Source organism: Pelodiscus sinensis, chromosome 6 (genome assembly GCF_049634645.1).
Source record: "Pelodiscus sinensis isolate JC-2024 chromosome 6, ASM4963464v1, whole genome shotgun sequence".
NCBI classification, from domain to species: domain Eukaryota; kingdom Metazoa; phylum Chordata; order Testudines; family Trionychidae; genus Pelodiscus; species Pelodiscus sinensis.
The window spans coordinates 2,642,527-2,662,504 of NC_134716.1; the positions used below are offsets into that span (position 1 = coordinate 2,642,527).

Genomic DNA, 19,978 nt, shown 5'->3' on the forward strand with positions numbered 1-19,978 from the left:
GAACTGATTTATAAGCCAGGCAGGCAGGCAGGCAGGAAGGGCGAGGCAGGCCCAGCAGAGAGCTGCCAGCATGCAGGGGAGCCAGCGCCCTGCACCCAGGCACCGGCCCCCTCTTGCTTCCTGACCTGCCCCCTGAGCCAGGCTGGAGGGAGAGATGGAGCAGGGACGCGCAGGCGACTGGGAGCCTTTGCTGGGAAAGCCAGGGCCGGAGCAGGGCAAAGGGGTGCCCTTCCAAGCCTACCGGCGCCGCTGGTTCCTGCTGGCGGTGATCTGCCTGCTGAACTGCTCCAATGCCATGGTGAGTACGGGGGTCAGGCGGGGACAGCAGCCAGAGCCGAGCGAGCAGTCCTGTGGCACCTCAGAGACCAGCCGCAGCTATGGTTTCGGGGGGCCGAGTTAGTCTGTACGGGAAAAACTTCAAAAACAACAAGTGGTCTGGTAGCACTTTATAGAAACACGTAGCTGGGATCACGAGCTTTCGTGGGCACGGCCCACTTCTTCAGAGGACCGGAGTGGGGAGTTTAGGATGTGCAGACCCAAAATAAATAGTGAACATCCATAATATCACGTGCCTTGGTGGGCACAAGCCGGCGATGCCACGGGGCAGAGAACAGTTGTCCCCCACCTGCCGCAGGCAAGCGTGGAGGCCCCCGATCTGTCTGAGCGCAGCAAAGCACCGGGCGCTGAGCCTTGGTCCAGCTGCAGAGACTTTACTCAGGGCGCGGTGCAAAAAGATGCAGCATCCTTCCCATCAGGCGTTCCCAGCTGGGAGATTTCAGTGCAAAAGTAACATGTGGCGAACACCGCTCCAGAGAGATTTTGCCAGGGGGAACCATCCGATTTCAGCAGCCTGAAGCGAGTTCCTGTGGGAACTTCCCTGGCCTTGTGTATTTACCTACTTGGCTTGGGAAGTTGCAAGGAACTGTAACAAACGAAGCAGCAGCAGGGGTTAGACAACTCCCTGCTGGAAAATACGCCGACCGAGCGGGGTGATGGGTTCCTCAGGCCTGACTTGTGCATAAGTCTTTTGTTCTTGGGTGGGTTATTTGAATTGGGATCCTCCTGCCACAAAGGATCCCCCCCTTTCTGGGGGTTTCAAACTTTGTCTCATGACCCAATTGAAGACAATTGTTGATCCCACGACCCAACCTACTGCGAGTGGAGTCTGGGGCGGGACTGAGGAGAGCTTTGGGGTGCAGGAGGGGGCTCCGGCTGTGGGATCCAGGATGGGACAGGAGGGGCTTAGCCTGGTGCGCTCTTCCCACCTAGGAGCCAGGTTTGCTGACGGCCGTTTCTGGGGCACGGCCCAGATTGTGGTGCCAACACAGGCAGGGAGCTGCCTTAGCCCCCGCACTGCTCACCGCATCCCCCTGCAGCACCGGGACCCAGCGCCCGACATCCCAGTCCTGCGTTGCGCCCCGTTACCTGAAAACCACCTGTGTCGTTCACAGGAGGAAATGATTGTCAGTACAACCATGCGGGTTGCCCAGAGGCAGCGTGTACTAGCAAAAGGCTGTTTTGCTAGCATAGCTCCTTCCCCGAATAAATAAGCTATACCACTGCTCTAATGGCATCTAGGCTCGGGCTTTTGCTGGCATAAAACCTTTATTTAAAAGGCAATCCCATCCCTAACCACCATACTCCACCAGCAAAGGGTGTCAGTGCAGACCCTGCCAAAGCCTCGCGCCTTGCTCCAGGCCTGCGGGACCTCTGCAGACCCGCTGGGGGAAGCCAAGGCTCTGTGTGTCTGACTCCCAGCAGTGTTTCTTTCTCGGAGAAATGTCAATCACAGTGCCAAAGAAAACGGAAACCCTTAAAGCCTTTTCAAGTCCAACCTCCTTGCGGCTGGTTTGTGTGCAGGGACCTGCACATGGGTGGCATGTTACTGCATAGCAGTTAAAAGACGGGGTGTATTAAATGTAAGAACTGCAAAAGCTACCATGCCCAGGACCCTGCCTGCTGACAGCAACGTTCCCCCCAACTTTTTCGATCCAAGTGTGGAATAAATTTTGTTATGGGCACAGAGGCATGTGCACCACCACACGCTGTGGTTGCTTTGCACACAGTGTAGCAAGCTGACCACACACACACAGCATGGCAAGGGCAGCAAGTTGACCACACAGAGAGAGCATGGGCACGCATGGCAAAGGCAGGACACTGACCAAACACACACACGGCAAGGGCAGCAAGCTAACACCACACACACAGAGCATGGAAAGGGTAGCAAACTGATCTCTCTCTCTCACACTCACACTCACAGCATAGCAAGGGCAGCAAGCTGACCCCCCCACCCCACACACACACAGACTTTCATGGGATTTCCCTCCTTTGTAGCCACAAGCCAAGTGTTCTGGCTCTAATCAAGCCAGGCCGGGCACCTCTGAGAGGGCGGAGCAGAGGCCCGGGTACTGGGGGAGCTGCAGTCCGGCGCCCCAGGTCCTGGCTGCTGTGCCACATGCCAGAGCTTTGCTCCCAGCCTCCACTGGGGGTGAGGGGACAGGGTAAGAGTGGGGTTGTGAGCAGCCCCACTCTTACACGTGTTCCCGCCCCACTGGGTGGGGGACGCCCACCTGTCGCCGTCTCCTGCCGTGCCGAGGGGGAAGCAGCGGGGACAAAGGATGGCCATGGCGGGAAGTGTGGGGAAAGCGTTTGGAGCAAACTGGGACCGGTTTGAATCCCCAGGGGTGCATGCGGTCTCGGCTCACAATGCTTGGCACTCAGCCAGCTGCAAAACCTAGCGCAGGGCCTGCGACGTTTAGGAACGTTGGAAGTAAAACCACAGTCCTTTCTGTAGGGAACCATCCGCTCCCAAGGCTACTGGCCCCCAAAGAGCTTGTGTGCTCATGCCTTTAACTTAACTGCCGCCCTCCTCTGCCCTGCGCCCAACGGAGGCATAGGACTCGTGAGAGACGTTCCAGCTAGAACTCCAGCAGCACGCAGAACTCCAGCCCGCCCTGCTCCTCATGCCAGAGCCGGCCTCGCTCAGCTGAGCCCAGACATGCTGACAGCAGATCGCAAGAGGAACATGAAACTCCGAGGCTGGCCGTGCGTCTCTCCACACCCGGGCGTGGCCAAACCTCCTCGTGACACCTGCCGTGGTTGCTGGGAGGAAGTTCCCACTGTGTGGTGTGCTGCATGATAGCGCACAGCGGGACGTCGCGCCCTCCACGGGCCACGTGCTCCTCGGGTGGGTTGTTCTGCACAGCCGCACGCTCGCTCTGTGAGCCTGATTCTGCAGAAAGACAGAGCAGGGCTTGATTCGCCCCGAGGGCGTGGGGGTGAGCATCTGCCCCCTTTACCCCAAGCGCGGGGCAGTTCTAGGTTCCAGCCACTGCTCCATAGCTCCCCTGCTGGTCGCCGTGGGTAGTGCTACGTATCCGAGCACTTCGCTTCCTGGGCTGCATTAGCGCCTTGTTCGAGCTAGGCGAGGGGCCGAATTCTGCTCCCTGCGCATCGTACACGGTTCACTGAGCCTATCGGGATGGCTCCCGTGTAACCGAGCAGAATTGGGCCCTCCAAGAAGTTCCCTTGCTGTGTGCCAGGGCCTTCACTGTGCCGAGCTGGACTTGTGCAGGAGTGTGTGCGCCTGATGGAGTGAAACGAGGCAGCCAAGCCGGCTTTGAAGTCAGAGCCGCTTCCTTAAAGCCGAGTGCAAGGCTATTGGCACTTGAAAGCCAGCAGACACAACCCGCTTTCGCTGCACCCTCAGGCACACAGATCTCAGGCAGGTTGGCCTGGAGGCTCTATTCCAGCCGTCGTCCACATGAGGAGTGGCTGTGATGTCGTCACACGGCTTCGCCTCGAACCCCCTGGTTTTGGCCTGCTCGTGTCTGTACAAATCCGGTCACATTTCTGACTGACCCTCTCTGCTGCCTGGTGTGTGGGTAGCTCAGAGTAGGCTGAGAACACTGGCCCCTGCTGTGAAAGGACTGGTCCCCGAAGGGTTTTGACAGGCCTAGAGCTAAGTGTGTGAACTGTCGGCATGTCCTCACTGATAGGTCTTGGGAAGCTCAGGGCTCTATGGTCAGCCACCCCTCAGGCACTGGAGGGTGAAGAGGGGCTGCCACACCCTCGGCTTGAAGCGGGTTTGCAGTTGGGTTGAGTGGCTCTCAGCCTCCCAGCCCCCCAATTGTTCCAACCCCCTCGCTCTGGCACGTCTGACCTGTTGCTAGGGGGCCGTCCCGGCCCTGCTGATGGAAGCCAGCATTAGCCCCCTTGCCACTCCAGCGGGCCGGGAAGGGACAAGATGGCCCCTCGGCCATCGAGCTGCCGTGGTGGGAAAAGGGAGAGGGACATTCCGGAGAGGAGAGCAAGGGGAAAGAGAGCCAAGAGTGGGATCTCAGGCTACCTCAGAGGAGGAAACGGAGGCACTCCTAGATACGAAGTAGAGATTGCCAAGAAGCGAGAGTGCCTACAGGGGGAATACGGCAGGCGACAAGCCCCCCGGGTCGAGGGAGCAAGAGAAGCGAGTTGGAGAGAGGGCCTGAGCCAGGGGAGCAGTATAAGGAGACAAGCTGAGGTAAAAGATAGAGAAGAGTCCAGTGAACACAGATGGGAGAGAAGCCGATCTGGAGAAACCCGGGGATTTAAGTGTGGGGAACAACGGGAGGTGGATCGTCAGAGCAACTGGACAGCAGAATGGGAAAGACAAAGACAAGGAAGGAAACCAGGAGAAAGTGGGATGGGGAGGTGGGAGCCGAGAGATGTGAGGGACATACCGCTCTCTCCTCGAGGGGGGCCAGAACGACTGACACTGAACATAAAGGGACCACAGGTTCCATCCTTCCTCAGGCAAAGCTGCCATTAATTCCAGTGTGAGCTTTGCCCGAGCCCACAGCTGTCTTGGGCTAGCAGGTCCCCAAGATGTTGCTGCAGACCGTCTCCCGGGAACACCCCTCAGCAAGAACATCAGAAATCTCCCAAAGACCCAGGGAGAAAGTTCTGTGGGGTGGCCAGGGTCAGGGGGAAAGGTGGTAACTTGCCGAAGCGCTGCGCAATGTTTCCCTGTTGGTTCCGTCGCAGTGCAGTGACGATGACATTTCTTTTGGCTAGCAAAGCAGCAATTGTGGCCTCTTGACCCTCGGTTCTGTCCTGAAGTGAGTCCCTCTCATCTAGCTGGCAGTTTTAGCCATGATGCTGCCACGCAGGCAGGAGTCCTTCGCACAATCGCTTGGATTACAGGAAAGAGGGGGAGACATTTCAAACGCTCCGTTGTACCAAAAACTCCACTGCATGCGTCTGCAGCCCACGGCAGGGCTCGTCCCCTCAGGCAGTTGCTGCGGGCACTCTGCTTCCCGCACCTCCGAAACACTTTCTGCAGGCGAAGATGAATGCAGTGCCCTGCGGAGGAGTGATTCTTTGAAGCAGTGACAAGTTTTAAGGACAGGATGTGCCTTCAGACCATTTTCTCGTGTCCTTTGCAGCAGGATCCATCCTCAATGTGTGTCTACGCGGCCTCCGCAAAAGATGCATCGCTCATTTAAACACCATTTGGTCTTTTCTTTTGGAGAGTCCGTGCAAACCGTCTTCTGTTGAAAGTTTTTATCTACCGTCATTTTACAGTCACGTCAATGTTTCTGTGGCGGCTGTGCTAGCGGCGCTTAGCAGAAAGCTTGGATAAGATCCTATCTGCTGGGGTAAGAGCTAGGATAAAGCTAGGATAAGATCCTATCTCCTTGCTGAAGAAACTTGTTTCAGGCCTGTCTCTCTAGTCCAGCGCGGTGAGCCACTTCATGAATGTTGGTACATGGTCATGGGCTGGCTCCAGGCACCCGGAAAAGGCAGGTCTGTGGCAGAAGGGGTGGAGCTGGGGGCTACCGAGAGAGAGACTGTATGTGAGCTGGGGGCTACTACAGAGAGAGAGAGAGAGAGAGACTCTGTGTGTGTGTGTGTGTGTGCGCGTGCGCGCGCTGCCGAAGATTCCCTGTGGGACATGGCAGGGGCACTGGCAAGCTAGTCCTTCCAGGAGGCTTCTGCATTCATGTGCCATCCCCCCAAGGCACGGTGGAGGGGGATGAGCTGACCACCAGCGAGAACAGTAGCCTTAGGGAACCTGGCCGTTGCACTGGACTTTCAGACGGAAGGGCCCCCAACCCTAATCCCACCACTTAACAAAAACCTGTTGGAGAACACTTTAACCTGCCTGGGCACTTATTAATGGATCTCAGAGTCACCCTGTTGTTTCAGGCCAATTCCACAAGCCAAATACACAGGGAAGGGCTGGAATTTAACTTCATTTACAAGTCTGATTCCTATCAGAGAGGAATGAATAAAGATATTGGCTGGCCCACACCTTCCACATCCTAATGACTCAACCAACCAACCAATGGGTACTTACAGAGGTGCAAATTGTTCTGATCAGCCTCTTGTAACTTGAACAATCGAATTCACTATTTTTTCCTCTCTTTTTCCCCTCCCCCCTCCTCTCCACCTTCCCTTATTTATTCTTGGATCTGGACTTTTAATACTCCAGGCATCCGAAGAAGTGGACTGTGCCCACGAAAGCTCATGATCCCATCTCCATGTTTTGTTAGTCTCTAAGGTGCTGCTAGATTATTCATTGTTTACTAAGTTTCCCCACCACTTAGTGTCCTCCCAAAGCACAGTCAGGCAAGGATTGGAGGAGGTGGGGGGGGGGGGGGGTGAAGATGTTCATCCTGGCTGGCCAAGTGGTAACTCTGAAACTCTCTGTTCTGGATTGGCAGCTATGGCTGACGTTTGCGCCAGTGGCTGATAAAACCGCAGCCTACTTCCACATTTCTATGGATACGATTAACTGGCTGTCCTTGGTGTACCTCCTCATATCGATCCCTTTCGGCCTGGTGGCAACGTGGGTTCTCGACAGCATGGGACTCAAGTGTGCCGTAAGTTTAAATGGGAAGCTGCATGAACTAACTAAGGTTGGGGTTATTGTGTATTTTTGTATATGCACGCGTCACCTGTGCTAACAAATACTTTGAATACAGGTAGTAGTCCAAGTTGTGACACTCTAAGGCTACGTCTAGACTGGCATGATTTTCCGCAAATGCTTTTAACGGAAAAGTTTTCCATTAAAAGCATTTGCGAAAAAGAGCTTCTAGATTGGCACGGACACTTTTCTACAAGAGCACTTTTTGCAGAAACGCGTCCATGCCAATCTAGACGCGCTTTTGTGCAAAAAAGCCCTGATCGCCATTTTCGCGATCGGGGCTTTTTGGCACAAAACATATCTGAGCTGTCTACACTGGCCCTTTCATGCAAAAGCTTTGCATAAAAGTGACTTTTGCCCGAACGGGAGCAGCATAGTATTTCCGCAAGAAGCACTGATTTCTTACATGAGATCGTCAGTGTTCTTGCGGAAATTCAAGCGGCCAGTGTAGACAGCTGGCAAGTTTTTCCGCAAAAGCAGCCGCTTTTGCAGAAAGCTTGCCAGTCTAGACGCAGCCTAAGTGTTTCAGAAAGGGAGCCGTGTTCGTCTGTTCCAGCAAAAAAACAAGGAGTCTGGTAGCACCTTAAAGACGAACAATTTTATTACAGCGCACGCTTCGGTGAGTTGCCACTCACTTCACGCATCTGACCAAGTGGACTGCAACCGACAAAAGCGCGCGCCGTACTAAAATTGCTACTCTTTAAGGAGCTACCGGACTCCTTGTTGTTTTGACTAAATACCAGGTGAGTCTTTAAACGTGTCCTTCCTGCCGTCGGGGGAATAGAATCTGCTCCAAGAAATGAAGTAGGAAAACCACAAGCAAAGCATGCGCCAAGACTACACTTTGTCATGTGAGAAAAGGTGGCTTTGCAGTACCTGAACCTCACCAGACACCAGTGCCACTTTCAACTTATGCAAGCCCCAGTGAGGTGATGGCCCGGGTGAGGTGCATGGAAATAAAACCAGCATTTCCAACGGCGAGGGAAGGGACCCCCTCTCTCTCCCCTGGGACTCCTTCCAATACCATTTGTCCCTGGAGCATTCAGAGCTCTGTGGGCGTGACCGCCTCCTCTCTGGGGCAGAGCGAGTAGGTAAGGAATCGACCCTGGCGGCAGGCCAGCCCAAAGCGCAGCGAGGTGGGAGGAGAGGAGACTCTGGGGATTTACTGTACAGAGTTGTCAGGCCAGGGGCAAAGGGGAGGGGGATAAGTCACGACGCCACCATGACGTTTCCCAGCTCATGTGGGATGGTCGGGGCTCCCTGCTGAGCCGGGCCCTGCGGATGCCGACGCAGCCCAAATGCACCTGCAGAGACGGAATATAACCCCCAAGGTGGAACCAGTAGCACGGTCCCAGCCACGGAAGGGATCTGAAGGGAGCTCTCGGCATTGAGAGCAGGGTTGTGGCTGGTCTCACATGGCAACACTGGTGGGAACGCAGTAGCATACCTGGCAAAAGAGGACTCCTTTAGCTGGTCACGACCCTCCACGGATACCTCGCCACGTCTCGGAGATGGAAAGTGACAGATTTCCAGGACCAGAAATGTCCTGCAGCAACTGACTTGTGGCCTGCGTCAGTAGATAACACGGTGAGGCCCATGCGGTTCAGCAGAGGCGTTTCCCCACAGAGGAACACCGTGAGCTGATAGGAATCACGGCTTGCCTAGAGTCAAGCCACAGCCTGGAACTTAATTCTGTCTCTCGCCGGTCTCCTGTCAGCAAGTGACTCCTGTCCCTGCTCGCTTCTTGCAGGTGATCCTCAGCGCCTGGCTGAACATGGTCGGCAGCATCGTCCGGGCTTTCAGCGTCGTCCGCTTCTTGAACCTGGGCGCCCTGACCCACGCTTACCTGTTCATGGGGCAGTGCCTCTGCGCACTGGCACAGCCGCTCGTCATCTTTTCTCCCACAAAACTGGCGGCCCTGTGGTTCCCAGACCACCAAAGAGCTACGGCAAATATGATCTCTTCAATGTGTAAGTCAGAGCTACAAACACGAGAGAGTCGCCAGACACAGCGCCACAAGCTCACAGGCGAAATCCTAACCCCGTCAGACATTAGGCGGTATGAGAGCAGTTTTCCCACCCAACTGGATGTTACGGTTCACCGGGGACTGGTCTTTATGCCCTTTCGAGGTCCCTTCCAGTTCTAGTGTTCTGTGATTCTATAAGAGTCCTCAGGCTTCGCCCCTGAAACGTAGGCCAGCCTCCTCCATTGGAGCTGTCAGTAGGGTGGCCAGATGGTTTCAACAAAAATACCGGACACACTTGACATGACATCACAATCTACAGTACATCTTAGTTAGAAAATACCGGACATTTCTCTTTTCTCAATTTGTTTCCCGAACAGAAAGCTCAAATACTGGACTGTCCAGTTCAAAACCAGACACCTGGCAGCCCTACTGTCAGTCTTCTGGGCGTTCTTGTTGCTTGTGGAGTAAGTAGAGGGAGGCAAAAAGGCCAAGTCCAGGTGTTTGGAGAACACAAGTCCAGGCACGTCTGGGAGAGTGGCACTGCTGAGTCCCCAGGCACGGTGGAGCAATTCCCTTGGCACGCCGATGAGTCACTGAATTGTAACTCCCTTGCGGGAAAAGGGCTGTGGAGGGTTATTTGACACCCGCCCGGGCGTTGGTTTGCTCCCTTGTCTCTGGAGATCTAGTATCAGGCATTCCCCCCACTCCCAGCGTATTTTAGTGACAACCCTTAAAACACATTCTCATAACCTCATATGCATTAACCAGAGCTTCAGCAGAGCATAACCGTTCCCACACCACCATCACACAACCTGCTTTATGTGCAATATCACACTGACAGACCAAGGAGCAATGCGGGCGGGACAGGCCACTCTCCCAAGGCCTAGACTGTCACAACAGTGATCACCTTCGCAGGCAACCGCTTGTTAAAATCAAAAGCATGCCTGCTAGTCTCTGCGGAATAAACAAGCACTGGAAAGGTAGGCACTGCAATGAACGTCGATTGTTTAGCTGCTACCCGTCAACATTCCTTAAAATCTTTGAGTATCTTTAAGAGGTGGGATACCAGCTTGTGGGGGACAAGCCCTTGTCACTCTTAAGAGCAAGTCATGGAAAGCTGCTTTGGGATCGTCTGAAAAATAAACTCCAAGGGTGGAGTTGTTAGATGTCGGTGTTGATCATTGCTGGTAAGCAGGAGAACAGGAAGCAGGCTCCCCAGAATATGGCCTGAGACATTTCTGCCCAACACCTGCTACTTCTGGAGAGCCAGCGTTAGCCCTAATGTACCAGTCTAAACAGAATCCTCCGTAGTCATGAAAAAAAATTGGAAGGGTCTGAGCTGGGGCCTGGATTGCTTGTCTGAGCTGCAAGGTGTGTACAGGCGGCTATGGCTTGTTAACATTTGCAGTGCAAAACTCGATCTGATCTGGTTCTTAACCCTGCTAGCTGTGGAGTTGGGTAGCAGCATGACAACAGTGAGATGAAAGCGCGTCCTCCAGTTCTACTAGAGGTTAGGCAGTGGCTGCAGAGCCATTATGTCATACTACGTTTGTAAGCTAGTGATGAGATGCGGCGTACTTTACTTTCACAAAGTATACACGAGGCTGTTCTGCCCAGCTTAGGTATACCTGGGGTGGATAGCGTGATACACTCTGACATCTAGAGTTACTCCTCCTTTTTTGTTCCTTCTGTAAGTCATTTATTGGGGCAACTTGGTGAGACAGGATGAAGAATTAGCCAAAGACCAGGGTGGATCTGTTTTTTACCAGGCTTGGGGGCGGATTATTAAAGCAAGAAGTTAAGGTAGTATCAATAGCAGCTGGGGGGAAGCAGCCAGGAGTAGTCTGGAAATGAGAGGGAGGTTTCTAACCATCAGGAGAGGGAGGTTCTGGAGAGAGCAAACACCTCAACCAGCTTTAAGAGGGAAAGCCGGATAAGTTTATGAACCAGTTGGTATAATGAGATTGTTAGCAGTAACAGGGGACTGGATTTAATGATCCAGGAGATCCCATCTAGTCTTATGCCCTTCGTGCACTCCAGGTAAAATATCCAGAGTCAGACACTTACTCTTGCAAGTCATAATCCTCCAAAAGTGCCCTTACAGATGTCTTGTTTCTGGTCCTCCCCAGCCAGGCCTTCACTTAAGCTGAGGATGCTGGGAAATAGATGTCTCGTGACATCTTGATAAATCACAGAACACGAGAACGGGAAGGGACCTCGCGAAGCCATCAAGTCCTGCCCCCCGTCTAACGTTCTCTCAACGGAATGTAGAAAAAGCCTTCTTTTTTGTATTTCCATCTAGCTAATCCCTTGGGAATTCTCGTCGCTAACTTGCTGTCCCCTGCACTCGTGTCGGAAGAAAAAGACATCCCACTGATGGTGAGTGAATGAGCAGGCAGGGTCACTTGGGTTTATCCATTCAGTTGCATTGGAGTTGGGCAACTTGGTGATGTGTCTTTGCTTGGGGTTTCCTAGCTCGGTGTGTACACCATCCCTGCTGTGACCGCCTGCGTTCTAGCAACGGTTGGGGTGCGGGAGAAGATCCCTCCAACTCCGCCATCGGCCAGCGCCACTCATTCCACATCGCAGCCATTTTTCACAGGCTTGAAAATGGTAAGTGTCGTGCCGGGCAGAGAGGCAAACCCCAGAGTCAACCGTAGAATCCTAGGACGGGCAGGCGGGAAGCGACCTTGAGAGGTCACCACATCCAGGATCCTGTGCCGAGGCAGGACCAACTGTACATGACACCCTCTTTGATGTCACCCTCGCTGACCCTCCTGTTGTGGTCAGCTTAGCAGCTGCGAGGGTGCTCAAGTCACTCAATCCTTTTTCTTTTTTTAACCTACGCTCTTAACTTTGCAGCTAGTGAGAAACAAATCGTACGTCATCCTGATGGTCAGTTTCGGAGCCGGGATTGGGATGTTCACCTGCTTTTCAGCTCTTCTGGAGCAGATCCTGTGTGTGATGGGGTACTCGAACGTAAGGCCTTTTTGCATGCACCACGTTAGGTGTTCTACACTTGAAATGAACCTCCACTCATTAGTGTTCAAAACAAGATGAAGCCACTTGCTTGTCTAAATTAGTTCATTAGGACCTGAGAGAGGCTCATGACTAGTCTAATACCTCGTCAGCTTTCAATACAATCTCTGAATTTTAATTGGGATCCTTGTCTGGGTCGCCACTTGTAAATTCTCCTGCTGAGATTTTACTTTGTAAAATAAAGGCTTTAAATACCGCATAGGGGCTAAATGCAGCCCCTTATGCATCTCTGTCAACATGGAAATATGGGGCAAAAGCTCAGACCGAAGTGAGAGGGAATTGGAAACTCAAAGCAGGGGGCCTGGGTTATTTTATCGCCATATGCGTCCTTAGCCAAATTCACAGGAGTAGGGGAGGCCCTCTTGGGTACATTTATTCTCCTCTCTCTACCAAACAGCTCCCTTGTGGCTCCATCTTGTGGCTCACCCTTGCATCAGCCTCTAGCACCTCAGTTTGGGTGGCAGGTGGCCTCCACCGCAGCAGGCGACGCTCCGAATGCTCCCTCCAAAGCAGTTGGTGATCCCCGGGCAACGGGAGGAGGAATTCGCCTCCCTCAACCTCAGGCTCATTCCAAGGGTAGTTGGGGGGACTGTGCGCAGCAGGCCATGCTGGGCCCCGCTGGCTGGGGTGGCCAGAAGCAGAACAAACAGCAACGTTTCGCAGGGCTAGGCAAGTCCTGAGAAAGCTCAAGAGGAACGAGATGAGGAAAATCAGAAGGGAGATAAGGGTGAGGAACGCATCGAACGCAAGGGGCCACTGTATGCACGGGAATCTCTGCTCCTCGGGAGTCATGAAAATTGGCCTTTCACATTGCTCTCTGTTAGAAACAGAGTAATATCTAAGAGGGGTTGCTACCCTTTGGAGTACATGGCCACCGCTTTGAGAGCCTCCTACCCCGTTCTCGTAGAAAGCAATGAAACGTGGGGACTGCTTAAGACTGCTCTGCGGAAAACCAAGCTCTACCATTCCGTGTATGCAGCTTGAACCTCTCTAGTCCAGAACTCTCTGGTCCAGAAACATCCGTTGTCAGCCATGATTTGAGTTAGCCAGATGTCCACTTTTCATGGGCGTGGCCAAGTTTCCCAGGGTCCCATAAAGTTTGTTTACAGCCCCCAGTCCTGGCTCTCAGTGTTCTGGGCTGTTATTTAACTCTAATTTACCTCAAATGTCTTCTCAGAGCCCAGCAAGCAGTGGAAGTGTTGATAATGCTGCAAGGCAATCTTGACCTTCCGTGGTTCAGCAAATCTGGTTTGGAACCGGTCAGGTCCTAAGAGTGCCGGACTAGAGAGGTTTGGCCTGTACCACATTAAAATTGGCCAGAAGACCAGCATGGAGGCACTTCCCCATCAGTTTTTATCTGCATATGGTCCTTATACTAACCCGTCTCCATGGGAACTGAGCTCTTCCTTTGGGATTGATACCAACCAGGCCGGTTGCTTGTTGTTCTAGCTGCGCGTCCTGGGGAGGTTTTGAATCTTGTGATGGCACCAGTGGGAACACATGTGAAGTAGACTAGGGGGGCCTACAGCCTTGTGCCCATAAACCTGTCCGTATAATTAAATATCGGGATTGTAACACAAACCCATGAGAACCGCCAGACTGGGTCAGACTAAAGGTCCATCTAGCCCAGTGTCCTGTCTGCCCACAGTGGCCAAAGCCAGGTACCCCAGAGGGAGAGAAAACAACAGGGAATCATCACGTGATCCTTCTCCTGTCACCCATTTCCAGACAAACAGAGGCTGGGGACACCATTCCTACCCATCCTGGCTAACAGCCGTTGATGGACCTAACCTCCATGAATCTATCTAGCTCTTTTTTGAACCCTGTTAAAATCCTAGTCTTCATCACATCCTCTGGCAAGGAGTTCCACAGGTTGACTGTGCACTGAGTGAAGAAAAGCTTCCTTTTGTTTGTTTTGAACCTGCAGCCTATTAATTTCATTTGGTGACCCCTAGTTCTTATATTGTGGGAATAAGTAAATAACGTTTCCTTATTCACTTTCGCCACACCGCTCATGATTTTATAGACCTCTATCACCCCCCCCCCTTAGTCTCCTCTTTTGTAAGGTGAAGAGTCCGAGTCTTTTTAATCTCTCTTCATATGGGACCCGTTCCAAACCCCTCCTCATTTTTGTTGCCTTTTCTGAACCTTTTCCAATGTCAGTATATTTTTTTTTGAGATGAGGCAACCACACCTCCTAATTCTCGCTGCTCAGACGCTCATGTCTCTTCCTCCGTAGTTCTTCGCAGGCCTGAATGGGGCGCTGTTCACTGTGTTTGGGCTACTTGGCGCTTTCCTGCTGGGGCTGTACGTCGACAAGACTAGGGCATTTACAGAAGCCACCAAGGTCTCCTTCTGTCTGACTGCGCTCGCCAGCATCGCATTTGCTGTGGTAAGTTCTCCCTCACACGTCAGCTGGTGGGAAGAGATGTCATTAAAGCCTGTTTCCGCGGCTTTCCGGTAAACCGTTCAGCAACGCCGAGCGACTTCGGTCAGCGGCTAGGTGACTTGCACCGGCCATGCGGCTGTTGAGTAGCAGTAGGGCTCTTGGTTACAGTGTGTTTTGGGGGACTGTTCCCTGTGGATTGGGGCATTCGACCCATCCTTTGTAGATTCTGCCACTAATTCGCCACACCACTCTGGAAAAGTTGCCTCGCCCTCTCCAATCTGGAGCAAGGGGGCTAATTTAATTCCCGTGCACGCTGAGAGCCATAATTAACACTGGGGCAGTGCCTTGTGAATATCAAACACTTGGGCTCTGTCTAGACTGGCCAGTTTTTCCAGAAAATCAGCCGCTTTTCCGGAAAAGCTTGCCAGCTGTCTACACTGGCCGCTTGAATTTCCACAAAAGCACTGACAATCTCATGTAAGATTGTCAGTGTTCTTGCGGAAATACTATGCTGCTCCCGTTCGTGCAAAAGTCCTTTTGCGCAAAAGGGCCAGTGTAGACAGCTCAGATTTGTTTTCCGCAAAAAAGCCCCGATCGCGAAAATGGCGATCAGGGCTTTTTTGCGGAAAAGCGCATCTAGATTGGCATGGACGCTTTTCCGCAAAAGCAGTTTTTGCGGAAAAGCGTCCATGCCAATCTAGACACTCTGTTCCGAAAATGCTTTTAACAGAAAACTTTTCCGTTAAAAGCATTTCCGGAAAATCATGCCAGTCTAGACGTAGCCTTGGATTGCCAAGTATCATCCATGAGAATCGGCCGTCCTGGAATGGCCAATATACACCTGCTGGCTTTGACAGCGGCCAGAAATCCCAGATGTTCCCAGGCAGGGAACTTGGTGGAATGCGACTAATTGGGCACAGCATACCCCACAGAGGGCAGAGCTGGAAGAAGCCATCTCCTGTGCTCAGCTGGGGATCGGGCTAGGCCCTGACACAGGAGTCAGGATGGCTTTATGCTACACAGCGCACAGGACCATGCATACCAAGCGGGTGGAAATGTGCGCCAGGCAGAGCAAAGGCCACCTGCAGGTGGGATAGCGCCATGGGGAATCGAACCCAGGACGGTAAAGTGGACATAGCAAGTGTCAGGCCCACAGGATGGCCAGTCTTGCAAGTGCAGCAGGTGCTTTGTTCCTCGACGGACCTAGATCCATTGCATCTTCTGTCTCCAACACCTCAATACAAAGGTGACTGAAATGTGCCTCGCAACCACCCTGGGAGTGGCGTACAGCTTGAACCTCTCTAGTCCGGCACCACAGAATGTGCTGAACCACGAGAGGTCAATAACGTCTAGCAGTATTGCCAACACTTCCCCTGCTTACTGGGCTCTGAGAAGACATTAGGGGTAAATTAGATCTAAACAACAGCACAGAACACTGAGGGCCAGGACTGGGGGCTGTAAAACTTTATGGGATTGTGGGAAACTTGGCTGCACCCTTGAAAATTGGCCATCCAGCTAACTATAATCATGCCGGATCACGGGTGTTGCCAGACCAGTGTGTGCTCGACTAGAGAGGTTCAGCCTGTTATAACCTCGCTGTAAAGAGCAGGAAACCAAGGCCCAGTGACTCACCTGGCCTGGTGCAAGAAGTCTGTGGCCAACCTGCATGAGAAGCCAGATCTCGGCTCATGCCCTCTTCACAGGAGTGCAGCTTTCCCCAAGCCGGTGCTGCATACAGACCGCGTCCCTCTGCGCCAACACAGCTACAGGGTGGAAGTGATGCGGATTCAGAACAACCAACCCACCACTTCCTAATGCTGTTCTAAAATACTGGGGAGGGAGAACTCCTCAAGCTCCTTAGAGCAAGAAGTGACGTTTTTGCCAGGGGTTTGCCCGGCACTCACCCCAGTGCCACGACAGTGCCGGTCTTCTGCTCCAAGATTGCCATCCACAGCTAGGGGGCGCTCTGACACTTCCACACACAGACACCGCACCGTGGCTGCCTCGCATGCACCAACCAGCACCTTCTCCCAGCGTTCCACGGCTTGGGTGCACCGCCTCCGGGACCACACTGCCTGGCATTTTCACCACCTGGTACCCAGGGAGTAACACCAATCATGACACTAATCGTCAGCTCTGTGGAGGCAATTTCTGTTCTGTGGGCTGGAATTGGCCAGGGTGCAGCGGAAGCCAGAAGAATTCGAGGCATAAGCACATCAGACGGCTCTTGCCCATGTTTCCCCTTGCCGAAACACGCCACAAAAAAGTGGCAAAACAAAACGATTGCCTCTGTTGCAGTCTAAGACGGCAGAGCCGGCATTGTTGTACCGCCGAGCCTGGGGCAGAACTGCCCCCCATTGCGGGGTTAAGCGCTCTCCTCTCATCTGTCTGTGTCTCTTCCTTGATCCTTCCTGGTCTCTGGGCTGCTTTTCATGCTGCCAACCACGACGCCCTTCCCAACTTCTTGGGGCCAAGCGCTGGCGGCTCAGAGAACTGGTCGGCTTGGTTTTGCCCCCATCTCTGAGTCCTCTTTTCTGCAGCCTGCAGCAGAGAGAGGCTGGTCCGGTGGATGGGGAGTGAATCCCCCACCCCTTGCTCCCCTCCCCCCCAGGCTGCCGGCGTGACTGCAAGTCAGTGCCTTGGGGACAGAGCTTCAAAGGAGTTTAGACACCCTAAGATGTAGCCAGGCAAATCTTCCAAGGTGCTCTTGAAAATCCCACAAGGTGCCAAAATACCTTGCGGGAGTCTGTGCACCTCAGTGCCCTTCTGTACAATGGGGCTCTGCCTCGCCCAGGGGCTGGGACACAAAACGATCAGATACCATGGTGACGGCAGGGCCACGGAAGTGTCTTCCCCGTTTCTGAATGTCGTCTCGGTGCCCAGAGGTTGGTTCTGATTCTCCTGAGTCCCCTGGGTTCTCGGTCTCCCTCCCCCGCAGAGGGATGCCGGTTTTACAGGCTCATCTAATGAGTCCCACGGCCTTCATGTACGTGCCAGCCCTTTCTTACCCCACTCCCCCTGCTCCTGCTGGTAAACACCACACTGACTCCCTGCCCCAGGGGCACAGCCGGGAGACGCACCCCTGTGCCCAACTCACACCCCCCCCGAATGCTGGGCGGGTAAGGGCTCTGCGTGGGATCCCACCGCCTGTGAGAAACTGGGGGAACCCCCCCACCCGCCCGCCCACATCAGCCCCTTTGCCCACTGTGCAGATGAGAGAGAAGGCCCTTGCGACTAGAACCACCTGACTGAACAATTTAGCTCTTCTTTCACTGGCTGGACTGGTCTCTGCTTTGGCTGCCTGCTCTGAGCCGGGTCCACACCAGATTCATCAGCATAGTCTGTGCAACTGGGCTAGAAGTTTTGCAGGAACACAGACTTAAGAAACTTGAGCTTCATCGCTGCGTGTGGCCTGAGTTTCCACCTCTGTGGAGGCCAAACCAAGCCCATGCTTTTCCACCCCGGTGCGGAATAAAAAGTGCATTCACTGAGGCATGTGCCCCCCCACACACACACCTGCCCCAGCCCCATTGGAGTCAGCAGGAGCAGAGTGAGTGCGTATGTGTGTGGATGGGAGGGGGCAGGGGTAGGAGGCTAAGCACACAAGCAAACATATCTCCATCCCCTAACACTCAGTTTCTTGCAAACAAGTGGCATTTGAGGGCTTCAGTGACGCGTGTAGCTGTAAGAGAAATGATAAAAATACCTCGATTCGGGTGCCTGGCTGACGCTGACTCGAAACGTCATGTCGTGTTGCCGAGCAGCCATGCTGATGTCGGGCTGTGATACTCTCTCCCCTGCAGATGTCCCGGTTCAGGAATCAGACCGTCCCCCTGGCTCTCACCAGCTCCCTGTTCGGCTTCTTTGGCTTTTCCGTCTACCCCGTTGCTATGGAGCTCGCGGTGGAATGCTCCTACCCGGTGGGAGAGGGAACATCCACAGGCCTCGTTTTTGTGTCAGGGTAAGTTGACTCACCCGGGTTTGATTCACCCGGACGTAGCTCCACCGCCGGCGTCAGCGTCTCGCCCATAAAGACCAGCAGGGCGCCACGTTCTAGTCCCGTTACCCGCCCCGCCACCTGGGTGACCTACAGCCAAGGCCGGGGGCCCCTGTGAGCACGCCGGCTGAGGGGAAGGGAAAAGGACACCAGCTGCCCTGAAAAATGGACTCACTTCACCCGCCCATCAGAGTGTCCTTTTGCCGGAGGGGGCTGTTCAAAGGCGGGAAGCGAGCGGTGGGACTGGTGCATGGGAGGGGGCCAAGACCAGCCAAGTGGGGGCTCAGAAGCAGTCCTGCTCCATGTGACTTAGAGAGGCAGCCCCTCTGACCAGCTAGCTTGGAAACCTCTGGAGACCACGATGCCCCAACCTGGTAGCATCCCGCCACCGGGGCAAGTTCTACCTCTTGTGGAACCCAACCCAGCGGCGGGAAGAGGAAGCCGGACAAGTTCTGACTGGAAAGACAAAATACGTCAGTCACTGTCCGGTGGATTCTCCATCCCTGACCATTGTGAAATCACGACGGGGCGGCCTTCAAAAAATTCTGCTCTAGGACTTATGCTGGGGGCGTTCTCTCTCAGCCGTTCCTCTTGGAACATGCCACCTACTCTTCTCTCCCGGGCCCAGATTTGGCCAAAAAACTCCTCTAGGACAGACGGAAGTAGGGAGCCCCTGTGGCAGGTCAATCGCGGTTTGTTCTTCCACCTGTTTGCTCACCTGGGGCTGGAGCGCTTCCCTCCGCTGGCGCGAGCTGCGTCTCGGGCAATGGGCTCTCGAGGCGGGTGCTTCTCTCCTGGGGGCGGGCAGTGCTCAATTTACAGATACCGGAGGGATCCCGTTTAAGTGGCTCCCCGGGCGAAAGGCAGCATTTAGCCCGTGAACGGAGGGGATGGGATTGGACATCCCTACATTCTGACCGGGCGGGTGGCCACGCTACACCCAAACTGAAGGCTTAGCCCAGCTAAGAGCATCCCCAGTGTACGAGACAAGGGGACCAAAGGCCCTTGGGGAATTCATCGTGGCTGGTCCCCTCCCCCGTTACAGATGGACACTTCGCTGTGCCAGGGGAAACGTTGGAAGGAGGCGGGGCTGGGCTAGCTGGGGTCCCGAGGACTCAAGCCTAGGAGAGTGGCTTACTGCAGGTTTCTCTCTGTGTAGCCAGATCCAGGGCGCGGTGCTGATGCTGCTGCTGCAAGCCCTCACAGTGCCGACCACCGCAGCCCCGTTCTCCACCTGCGACACTGCGGAAGGGGGGGCCTTAGACTGGACAAGTAAGTGCCCCCTTTTCTTACCATGCACTGGTGTGTCTAGCCTGGCCCCCACGCGGCCCGTGGCCAGAGTTCTTCACTGGGCCCTGGGGCAGAGTCCTGCTGGAAGAGGAGTCCTGGCCTCTGCCGCACAGCCAGCGGCCCTCCGACCTGCGCAACCGGCCCCCCGACCTGTGCGACCGGCCCACGGGACTTACCTTTCTTGTACTGTTAGTGGGACAGGATTTTAAATGACATGCAGGTGGGACCTCCCTGGTCTGGTGCCCTTGGGGCCTGAGCGGTCCCGAACCACAGAGTTCACCAGACAGAGGAGGTCAAGGCTTCCCATTACTGGCCCTGCTGCCCCCAGCCCTGCCGGGGCTGTGCTCCCCACTGCCAGCCCAGCCCTGAATCTGGCCAGCCAGGGCTCTC

The 19,978-nt window shown here is 54.2% G+C and overlaps 1 protein-coding gene across 1 annotated transcript in view; it reads left to right on the forward strand.

Moving 5' to 3' along the window:
* SLC49A3 (solute carrier family 49 member 3) overlaps positions 1-19,978 on the forward strand; it is a 23,870-nt gene continuing 3,892 nt past the window's right edge. The window contains exons 1-9 of the mRNA XM_075931295.1: positions 1-298; positions 6,705-6,863; positions 8,658-8,877; positions 11,176-11,252; positions 11,349-11,486; positions 11,736-11,852; positions 14,152-14,304; positions 18,105-18,262; positions 19,458-19,570. Of these exons, the coding sequence (XP_075787410.1) occupies positions 155-298; positions 6,705-6,863; positions 8,658-8,877; positions 11,176-11,252; positions 11,349-11,486; positions 11,736-11,852; positions 14,152-14,304; positions 18,105-18,262; positions 19,458-19,570 (1,279 nt within the window). The 5' untranslated portion in view covers positions 1-154. The remainder of the gene's footprint in view (positions 299-6,704; positions 6,864-8,657; positions 8,878-11,175; positions 11,253-11,348; positions 11,487-11,735; positions 11,853-14,151; positions 14,305-18,104; positions 18,263-19,457; positions 19,571-19,978) is intronic.